This window comes from Triticum aestivum, chromosome 5A, assembly GCF_018294505.1.
Source record: "Triticum aestivum cultivar Chinese Spring chromosome 5A, IWGSC CS RefSeq v2.1, whole genome shotgun sequence".
Lineage (NCBI taxonomy): Eukaryota > Viridiplantae > Streptophyta > Magnoliopsida > Poales > Poaceae > Triticum > Triticum aestivum.
The window spans coordinates 593,289,879-593,300,984 of NC_057806.1; the positions used below are offsets into that span (position 1 = coordinate 593,289,879).

The window sequence follows — 11,106 nt, forward strand, 5'->3', positions numbered from 1 at the left end:
AATTAATAAAGCCCTTGGTAGTTCACTACGATGAACGATGTGTAATCTGTGTACCGAATTTTTGGAAGCCAAACTATGGATGCACACATGTGCAATCTGCGCACAGAGACTTTTTGTTTTTTGAAAACCAGTTATTAACGCGCATCCATACATCAAAATCAAACGCGCGTAAGGAGTTTCAGTAATTAGCACGGAGGATATACGACAACGTACAGTGATGTGTCGCCGCCCGGCCAGTCGTGGGCTCGCCGTAGGTGCCGCTCGCTGGTTCCGCGCCGAATTCTTGCCGCCGGCGTCGTGGCGTCACACGGTCGTTGGATCTATAGCACGGAATAGCCGTTCAATCTAGCTGACGAGGCTTGCGGCATTAATCAAATGATAAACGGAACAAAATGATCTGCTGAAAAGACATGCAAGCTATTCGAACATCTGAACAACTTTAAACGGCATAATTGCTCCAGTTGCCATTCGGGAGGGGAAGGGGGCAAACTTCGATTATTTGCACCATCAATAGAGTGTTACCGAACAAATTTGTGTTAGTTCCTAATCTATCTCCCGATATATACAACTTGTCTCTCTCACACTCTCAAAGTCAGTACATTTCCCAGCTTCATTCATCGCTAGACGTTATGAGCGTCGGTATTTGCCCGTTGTCCGCAAAATCCAACTTGTTCAGCCTCATGCAGCACAACACATGCTCAGGTAGCTCCTCGGCCTTCTGCGCCTGCACCCAGATGACAAGGTTCAGACTTTCAGTGAACAAAATATTCCTCAGGTCCTAAGGCCAATAACAAAAGGAAAGAAGAAGAAAAACAATACCTGAATGGTCAGCCCAAGATCGATGACACCATGTTTCAGCCGCTCCCGGAAGGTCTCGAGGCCCTTTCGCGATATGTAGCTGAACCGGTGCACGTCGATGTCGATCTCGAAGTAGTTCGAGCCCTACATCACAATGAACAAACGGACGCACACGTTTCAGTCAGGACCAGGACATGAAGAATCTCTGAATTTGAGCACATGGGGATGTGATACAGCATAATTGGTTAGTAGTTAATACCTTGTAGAATTTGTGCTGGGGCCTAGACAGCACCGGCTTCTGGTTGTAGGTCTGCACAAGCCTCCTCTCGGCCGCGCTGAGCTGCAGGTCTTCAGGGTTTACAATGCCGGCCAGGATTTTCAGCCTCTCTGTGTAGGGCACGTTGCTGTCCACCGGGAACCCCTTGACCTTCTCCATTTCCTCGTTCATAACACTCTGCATAACCAATTCCTCATCAGAAACTTGTCCAAGCCTCCAAGGTACTGAAAGTTGTTAGATTGTAAAATGAAATAGAAATGTAATCAATTTGGCTCACCTTGATGCTATCCTGGAACTGAGGAGAGATCTCCTTGTCGAAGCTGTCAGATATCTTGAAATACAGGACCAGGCTAACGCCGTCGCCGTCGTTCTCGCCGAACATGCTAGTAGGGTAGGTAGGCAACTGTACAGATCAGTTAACTTGTTAAGTTCAGACCTAACCAATCAATGCCCAAAGGTGATAAATCAGTACCACTTGTTAAGTGGTAGGTCAAGAAACACGAGTGAATTACCTGAATGTTGACAATGAGGAGCGAGGGGAAGGCGTCGTGGGGCTTGAGCGACGGGAGCGCGATGTGCTGCGCGATGTGGTGCACCTTCCTTGGGCAGGCAAACATGTCAGCTCCGATCGGGGTGTAGGGGGAGCAGTTTGGGGCTGGGGATTTCCTCTTGTCTCTGCAACCAGTTCATAAGCTTCAGTCAGGCATACTGACAGACGAAATGCGCAGCGAGTGAACGCATATCAGGAGTTTCAGTAACGTTGCTACTTACCTGAAGAAGCCCTCCCCTCTGACCCTGAACGCCGACGGCTCGAGGGCCGACCAGCAGCCCTCCGACGGCTTCTCGCCGGCCGCACACGGCAGCGTCAGGCCCGCTCTCGGCCGGTACAGGTACTTGGCCGAGCCAGCTGAATTCATCGTCAATTTTGTCAGCAAAGCAGGAACGAAATGCTGATGAACAATTTGAACGATGGTGCTGGATCAGTAGGCGAAAGTGGTGATGTTGACTCACTCATTTCGGTCATCTCATCGCCCTCGTACGACCTCCTCCGGAAGGAGAGCCTGACGACGGCCGATTTCTTCCTCTGGTGGTGCGGGCTGAACCCGGCGACCGGCATCGGCTGCACCTTGTGGCTCGGGACCGAGCCCGGGAGAGGCCGAGGCGAGCAGGACGCCGCGCTCTGCGGTTCTTTCAGGCCACCGGCAGCGGCATGACCAGGAGCAGGAGCAGCGTCGGGGTCCTCGCCTTTCTCCGGGGGGTCGCCCTGGCACGCCTCCGCGTCGGCGATGCTCCGGAGGCGGTGCACGGCGTCCGCCAAGCACGCCGCGTCCTTGCACGGCGACGCGCTCGTGCCGCCGGCGACGTCATCCGGGAGAGGATCTGGATTTTGCAAAGAGGGTGAGCACCGCGAGCCTGGAACTGCACTGCAGGGCAGGGAAGATGGGGGCGGGCGCCATACCTTCACTGACGCTGGAGTAATCGTTGTCGTCGTCGTCGGAGCCGGCCGAGTCCCCCAGCATGCTGACGGAATCGTACCACGCCTCGTCGCAGATCACTGCAAAAGCAAGAAAATTGAGCGCTCTGGTCGAGCAGGTCGGCGCCGGCCGGAGAACACGAGGCGTTGCGTTGGCGTCTCACCATTTCCTGCGTCCATCTGGCTGTGCTGCCACTGCAGCTGCGTGAGGTGGAGGGTCACGCCCGAGGCCGGCGGCGCGCCGTCGACGTGCACGACCCCGTGGCGCGCGGCGAAGCGGCCGGCCGCGTCGCCGGCGATCGCGTCGGACACCTTCCGGCGGAACCTGGTCGCCGTGACCGACAGCTTCCTGGAGGACCTCCGCCGCCGCCGCGTCGTCGACACGCAAGAACCCATGGCCGGCGAGCACGCACGCACGCACGCACGCACGCACACCTGACGAAACCAACCTCACAGAGTTAGCTAGCAACTCAGGGATGGCCGGCCCGAAGCTCGACGGACGGATATATACCGCACTTTGGGAGAGACCCAAGGGACGGATCAAGGACCGAGCTTCACCTACCCTTATCGATCAACCCAATCAATCAATCTAGTGACCTCCAAATCTCCTATTATCTCAGACTCCTCAGCGGATAATGCCAGGAGAAAAGGGGTTCCTATCGGACACGGGAGCGCGGCCGCCAACAATTCCGCAGTCTCCAGCTGCCTACCACCACCCCAAGCGACCCCGGGAGCCTCTACTTGTACCACCACCTCGCTATAAGCATCGTCCTAATCATGGGAGGCGAGAACGTGACGCGCATGCCACTTAGTTAATTGACCCGTGCCCGGACTAAAGCGTGTTGATCATCAATCCCCTCCCCGATCTTTCCTGCCCCGCAAAGGCGCGGCATATGAATCGCCGGGAAAGGGTAAAGAATTCCGAGGCGGAGGGGCGGGGAGGGTACGGGGCACTGCCCGGTCCCTGTCACGCGTGTTCCAGGAACCCAACCCAACCTAAAAGCATTACTAGTAGAGCCCTCAAACCCCTAAAAATAACTGTTTTTTTTACAGTTTTTGTCGAAAAAAAGCCGTAGACTAGACCCCCTTAACTCTCAAACCCTCAAAAATTTTTAAAGGTCCAACCCTCAAACCTTCTCCCAATCCTCAAAAGTAAGGGTTGGGGAGCAAAACCTATCTCAACCCTTATTTGGCGGTTATACTCGCGCGGGATGGAAAAATCCTCCCAACTCCCGCGCCCACGCCCGCGACCGCCGCTGCTAGTCGCCGGCGGCCGCCCCGTCGACCTCCCACGGGCAACGACAATGTCGTTCATGGGGAATATTCCGTTATAAGGGTTGGGTTTGAGAGTTCTAATCTTTGCCCCTGTTTTTCAACCCGTAAAAATGCACAAAAAGATCATTTTTGAACCTTTAAAACGCTAGTGAGGGTTCGAGGGTTTGAGGGTTCTACTAGTAATGCTCTAAACGGGGTCGGAACAGTGCAAGTAGGAGTAGGTTTCTTAACTGGGCTGGACTAATTAATCCGGCCATGAAGCTTCTGAGCTTCCGTTCACCTGTTTTTTATGGAGGGAAGGAATAATGGTGGTTGGGTTCAGCTCGGTCGATCCAGGTTTGTTTGGTTTAGTTTGATTTGTTTCTTATTTTAGGACGGTCAAACCGTGGGAGCGCGTCTACTTGGTCACGGAGAAAGCATTTTTTTTCTTTTTTTGCTACGGCTGGCTTGTCTGAGCAAGGAATTAATGCTGGGAGATAATCCTGTCCCTGTTTATGGTTTTGACAAGGGCTTGCTTCCAAATCTCCGCAAACACATGCCCCCCAAGCAAAACAAAATCCCCAGATTCGATGTGTGACATATATGCAAAGCGAGGGACCGCGACTGATGCGGACATGCAATGAAAATATCATGTTTGGACCTTTCGAAAAAAGAATCATGTTTGAGCGAGCGGTTTTGATGGGTGGTGTGTGTTTGTGCTTTAAGCTTTGCTTCTCGCCAGAATCGGAGTCGCCTTTGTCGTCGTCGTCGTCTCCGCGGTCGACAGTTCTGGTGGTCTCGGGCTTGCTACCGAGGTTGTAAGGCTTCGGTTTCGCGGTTCGGGGGCTAAGGTGACGTCGGAGTCGATAGATTTCGGACGCGATAGGGGGGATGTCGACGATGGTGGTGTGGCCGACATCGTGTGGCCTCCGTTGGGTTTTGAGTTGTGCTCGATGCCTTTGCTTGGTAGACTGGTGGTGCTCGAGGCTCGCTTGCTTCTTCCGATTTTCTTTAGTTGACCGGACAACCTTTTCCTCTTACAATGATGGGCGCAAACTCGATGACGGCATTGGTTGCCAAAAAGTATATGCCATGTATTCTTTCCTCCCCACTAGAAAATGTAGGTCATTTTTACGATTTGGGTCACCACAACAAATATTACCCAACCATTTCCTAGTATGAAATTGCAAATACTACATCCATCCCTATAAAACATGCCTTTCTAATGTGTGTATATCTGCTTTTATTTGAACTGGCATACTTTTGTATACATACATTGGAGTACATATAAATCAATGGTCAAAGTTTCACCTTGAAAGAGTATGCCAGATTTCGAAGCGGATTACATTTATAGACAAGGGGGGGCACTTTTACATGATTTGCGTAGACACAAAATCCCATTGAGTAGCACTACATGATACTATGCAGAGATCCTATGTCTATACCACTTTAAACAAACTATTGATATAATAAAGTATAAAATGGTTTGCTTTTCTTAGGCATAGCTTGCATGCCAATGTATGCAACAACGCAAAAAGGATGGAATAATCAGCAAGTGCCAAACAAACAAATGGCACTGCAAACAGCTAGTAGCACTTGAAAAAGGCCGCCCTCCAACCTGATCAACTACAACATCAAACTAATAATAAAGCTCATGCCAGTTTTATTTTATTTTATTTATGTATGCAACGAAGAAGAAGCACTAAACAATGATGATGCAACCAGGCAGTCCAAGCCTTGACCTTTTCATATCAGAGGAGGAGCACACACCACATCATCATAATGCATAATAATGCATACAGTACTAGTACATCCATGCTTTCTTTTGCTGCTGTCTGCTGGTGTGCTCCCCATGTTGGACCACGGCCCATAAACAAAACCCATGTACCGTCAAATCACGCCCCCGGAAAAAGAAAAAGGAGAGGGGAAAAAAACAATTGCGTGGATGAATGGATGGATGGATGGATGTGTGAGTGATGTATACGAGCAACCTGTCAGGCAGCGAATGGCCGGACGTAGTGCGCGCGATGAATGGATGGCACTCCGGCGTGTCGTTCTCTGTAGCCAGCAGGTCTTTGTTGTGCGTGTATTTCTCTGTAGCTATAGCTAGCAGGTTTCAATCAAGAAAAGGAAAAATACGCACCGACGCGACGTACATTGCATATAATGTGAAGTACTCCCTCCGTTCCTAAATACTTATGTTTCTAGGCATTTCAACAAGTGGCTACATACGGAGCAAAATGAGTGAATCTACACTCTAAAATATGTCTACATACATCCGTATGTAGTAGTCATTTGAAATGTCTAGAAAGACAAATATTTAGGAACTGAGGGAGTATCATTTTGCAGAAACAACAAAGGAGACCAATAGTGCGATTTATAAGGTAGAGGAAGCGATGGATCACCTCGTTTTGGCGTACGCACCAGATCCTACCGAGCAATTTATAATGGCAATGGCTTTGTTGATGAACAGGAGGAGCCGTTGGTGACGACGCTAATGTATGCACAGGCAGAAATGAAAACCTGAACGAGAATAATTGTTAGGCGGCGGGCGGGGATATTTATATATAGACTTTGTTGGGAGGAAACGAAAACCTGAAGAAGCAGGAGTAGGACTGTAGGCGTCGACGGGGAGACCTGACCGCGTGCCGGCGCAGCACGCGGTCCCGAGAATTTCCGGCCCGTTTTCGCTGTCGCGAATTACGTCTCGACTCGACGAGTCTGAATCCAACACCTCCCTTTAGATTTTATTTTCTTCTTCTTTTTTGGAATAAATTCTTCCGTTTAGATATAGATGAACGGCGACTCTACTTAGACCCGTCGTTTTCTCCCGGGTTGGCTCCAGCTGCGTGATTTCCCGGACACGGTTCGGTTATATTCCCGGCGAGGGAGCGAGCGGTGCGGATGGGTCGATCTTGGACGTGTGCCGTGTGTTAGTTCATGAGAAAAAGAACGGCTGTGCCCTAGCGTGCATGGTGGAGTCGCTTCTGTCTGCAGATTATATTAACCAATAATTTAGTGCATGGTGGAGTACATCTTTCAAACGGCGGCCATCATTGGTAGCATTAGAAAGTAGAAACCCCGATGAACACATGCTAATTGAAAGCTACTTCCCGCACGAGAAGGGCGAGCGAGAGCGACGAGTTCGGCGCTGGTTGGCCCGTGGTCAGTGGCTCCTTTTCTTTCTCTCATATAATTATTGTTCTCCACGGACTGGAGTGCTGGTTTCTCTTCTTCTCCTGTTTTTTTTTTTTTTGAGGGTTCTTCTTCTCCTGTTGGAAAGTGAAGGGCACCGGGCGAGGAACGGATGCACGCAGTGCAGTGCAGGAGCGGTTGATCATCATCAACCCCCACTCACCCACGTTGTTGTTCCGTCTCGTCGTCTCCACGTTCGCCGCATTTCTACTGTTCATCAACACATCTGGAAGGAAGGCCGAGCGATGGCCGTGTACGTTCCCACACTGTTGGCCGGCACGCGCGCCACTGTGACCGGAAAGGGCCGGAGCCGCTTTGTATCGAGACATCGCCTTGTTCGAGAGAGAAAAGGCGCACTACAATCTACTCCACTCCACGTATTTCTACATCGATTCTGATTTATTTATGCGCGCGAATTGTTTGGTGCATACAAAGTCAATACGGTACAGGAAGAGCGTGCCCTAATCACCATCTAGCTTCGGAGCGGAGGTAATGATGCAAGAAGCATGGCCGTGGAAACGGTTCGGAATTTCGAAGCTCGACTCAGAGTTTGTTCCGGTTTGAGTTTCATGATTATGTTTGGAGATCCATGCAGCTCCTTCCGCTCGCCCGCAACGTCGCGCTCGAACGAACGCTAGACCTCCCACCCGATCTGAAATCAAAGTTCTGAAACGACGCTGTGGCATCAAGCAGGGAATGGAAGTTACTGACGCGCTGTGGCGTTGCTTCTTTTGTCGCCGCTCCGCTTGACACTTTGTCGCCTCTGTCGCCTTGTAATCATGGTGATGTGGAAAGGCCAGGCCACGCGATATGATAGGCTGAGATATATACCAGCTAAGCTAAGCTAAGCGGGCAAAATTACTGTTCTGACCCTTAAGGCAAACTAAATCCCGATTTGACCTCGTTCCAAAAAAAAATTCGTTTCTGACCTTTTTTGGTGACGCCAAGGTCCCTGGCGTCTGGGTTACGAAGCAGACGCCACGGTCCCTGGCGTCTGGCCCCTGGCCCGCACTGCCCGCCTGCCCGTTGACCTGCTGACGTGGCAAAGTGGCCAGACGCCAGGGACCGTGGCGTCTGGCCCCGGTAAGTGGATAACCCCACCGGGAGAGTGTGTGGGTCCCACCCCACACACTTTCCCCAATCCAGCCCGAGCTTGAAGAAGAGCTGCTGCCTCCCCACTCTCTCTCACCTCTCAAGCTCCCCCCTCAAATCCTCTCCAAAAGGTACATCCCTTAGGTGGATCTTTCCATCACTTTGTTGCTCTTGTTAATCTCTCCCAAATCATCCAATTATTTTTTGTTAAGTCTTGTTATTTTGGTTGCATTTTATACATGTTGGTGGAACCCTAGTTCATGTTTTCTCCCCCTTATGTTAGTGTGAATGGCTTGGTTAACTTTGATAATATAGTGCTATGCATGGTGTGTAGTAGGAATATATGTTTGTTGAGTAGAAAGATTGGGGGTTAGGGTTAGTTAGTGATTAGGGTTAACTTTGCTTAGTGTGTTAATTAGTGATTAGTGATACTTTTGTGGACATCACCAATAATTTAGTGTTGATATGATTTGGATATAATAAGATGTATTTGGATAAACACCAATTCTCATTGAGGTCTTAAATGCATTCATGTAATTTTTAGATGGAGAGACTTGTTAATGTTCATTACATTGACAAGGAGGCATTCTTGAGTAACAATGCCGACACGGGTGAGGAACCATTGGTTTTTGATAGAAGCCCTAGCTATGAGGATGTTGTTGCAAAAGTGAGACAAGTCTTGAAGTGGATGGACACCAATGTTGATGTTAAGTTAATAGGAAGGTATGATGTTGGAGTTGGAGCCAAATCTCGCTTGAAAAGTATGCCTATCACCTCGGATTTGCATTGGGATGTATACAAGGAAAAAGTATCCCAATCGGAAGACAAGTCACTTGAATTGTTTGCCACCACTGAATCTCCTCGGTTTACCTTTGATTTGAACCGGCATGTCTCTTCCCCAATGGATGACATGAGCGAGAGGACAATGGTGCCACTTGTTGAGCATAGGGTTGTGATTGATGCCCCCAATGTTTATCCCCCACCATGTCCCCGTGTACCAACTATCAAAGCAAATGAGGTTGAGTTGTATGCCCCCAATGCTTCTAGCCAACCACCAACTAGCCAAGCAAATGAAGTTGAGGTGATTGCTAGTGACGGAGTAATTCAAGAGGATGAAGATGCTTATGATGACGACGAAGAGCAAGAGGAAGGGTTTCATGGCAATGATGTTGGTGACTTGGATGTGTACATAGCGCAAAAGGACATGGATCGTGACTTGCCTTTTAGGCGTCAATATGCGTATGACTCGGATGACGAGGGTCCAGTTGAACAGTTGGACGAGGATGGATTCACAAAGGAGGAGAACCAAATCCACTTTGAGTTGACAGGCTTACAAAAAAGAACTCACTTATTTAAAGATCTCAGCCTTGCCCGTAAAGCTGTTGTTGACGGTGGAATGAGAATGACGGCGATTGAGCCAACACCATGCCCGGATCCAGGAGAACCAAGGGTGGAGAATGAGGACGAGAATGCTTATTTGAAGAAAGGATTGAAGTTTCTGAGCTTGCCTATGTTGAAGTTTTGGTTGGCTGACTATGCCATTCGAAACCATAGGCCAATTTATGTTGAGCACTCCGACATGAAGTTGCGTTACACCGTGGTGTGTGAGCAAAAGGAATGCACATGGAAGGTTCGTGCAAGAAAGCTTAAAGAAACCGAAGAATGGGTGTTAACAAGTTGTGATACCACTCATAGATGCAAACCGCCATCGAAACGACTTAGAAAGACACACCGTCAACTCACATCTGAGTATCTTGGATACAAATGGATGAAAGACATAGCCTTTGATCCCACTGTGAAAGTGAGGTTTCTCATGCGGACGGTGAAAAAACAATTTGGTTATGAAGTCAAGTATGGGAAGGCATGGAAGGCAAAGGCAAATGCTATTAGGATGTTGTACGGTGGTTATGAAGAAGCATACAACCAGCTCCCAAGGTTGTTGGCCGCCATTGCACATAGGAACCCGGGCATGTTTCATGTGGTCGAGGATCACGAGGGAGTGTTCCACCGTGCCTTCTGGAGTTATGGACAATGTGTGGAGGCGTTTCAGCATTGTCGTCCGGTCTTGTCTATAGATGGCACGTTCTTGACCAGTAGATATAAGGGCACACTAATGGTAGCAATGGCACACTCATCAAACGACAACGTGTTGTCGTGTGCATTTGCTTTGGTGCCTTCCGAGCACCAAGACAACTGGGAGTGGTTCATGGGTCATGTTAGGCACAACGTGATTGGGGCTAGGGAGGTATGCATCATATCGGACCGACATCATGGCATACTCAAGGCAATGGACATTGTTATTCCAGGATTTCCAAAACTTCACCACAGATGGTGCATGAGGCATTTCGTGGCCAACTTTTACCGGGCATGTAAGAGCAAGGAGCTCAGCAAAGACCTTACCCATGTATGTGTGGCCTTCACCACCCAAGGTTTCGATGCTCGGTACAACAAACTCTTTGCAGCGGTGAACGAAGGGGGAAAAGACTTCTTAACTAGGAATTTAAGCGAGAATCACAAGTGGGCACGCGCTCATGACGATGGTGGTTGGCGATATGGCGACATGACGAGCAATCTCGTAGAATGTTTCAACAATGTGTTGAAGGGTGCTCGTGCTTTGCCGGTGACTGCAATAGTGGAGTACACCTTCTTCAAGCTTAATGAGTACTTTCAGAGGCATTCTGAAGAGACTACAAAATGGATAGGTGAAAAAAAGGATTATCCGGAAAAGGTTGATGAATGGTTGCAGTTACAAGCAAGCAAGTCTTCACGGCAACAAGTTATCGTATTCGATAGACTTGAAATGATCTATCAAATTGATGAGCCAGGTGGCACAACACGAGATGGTAGACAATATGGTGGTGCTGCATTTGAGGTGAAACTGAAGACTCGGTGGTGCCAGTGCGAGAGGCCTAGTAAGTATCATTGGCCATGCTCGCATTTGATAACGGCGGCGAAGGCGAGAAACATACATGTTAATGATGGAAAAACCGTGAGGATGCAAGAGTTCCATGTGGAA

At 49.3% G+C, this 11,106-nt stretch overlaps 1 protein-coding gene across 1 annotated transcript; it reads right to left on the reverse strand.

The window, feature by feature from the left end:
* Positions 1–471: 471 nt before the first annotated feature.
* On the reverse strand, positions 472–3,404 carry LOC123105098 (uncharacterized). The gene is made up of 10 exons (XM_044527088.1): positions 3,112–3,404; positions 2,714–2,984; positions 2,535–2,630; positions 2,087–2,455; positions 1,847–1,982; positions 1,588–1,750; positions 1,353–1,478; positions 1,058–1,252; positions 820–942; positions 472–724 (listed from the first exon to the last, which is right to left on the reverse strand). The coding sequence occupies exons 2-10, from the start codon at positions 2,943–2,945 to the stop codon at positions 611–613; spliced, it is 1,554 nt and encodes a 517-aa protein (XP_044383023.1). The 5' UTR covers positions 2,946–2,984; positions 3,112–3,404; the 3' UTR covers positions 472–610.
* Positions 3,405–11,106: the final 7,702 nt, after the last annotated feature.

Coding starts and splice junctions, on each gene's coding strand:
- LOC123105098 (XM_044527088.1), bottom strand. CDS start 2,945: ATGGGTTCTTGCGTGTCGACGACGCGGCGGCGGCGGAGGTCCTCCAGG. Junction 1,983..2,086: donor CGATGAGATGACCGAAATGA/GTGAGTCAACAT, acceptor CGATGAATTCAG/CTGGCTCGGCCAAGTACCTG. Junction 943..1,057: donor CCCAGCACAAATTCTACAAG/GTATTAACTACT, acceptor ATTGTGATGTAG/GGCTCGAACTACTTCGAGAT.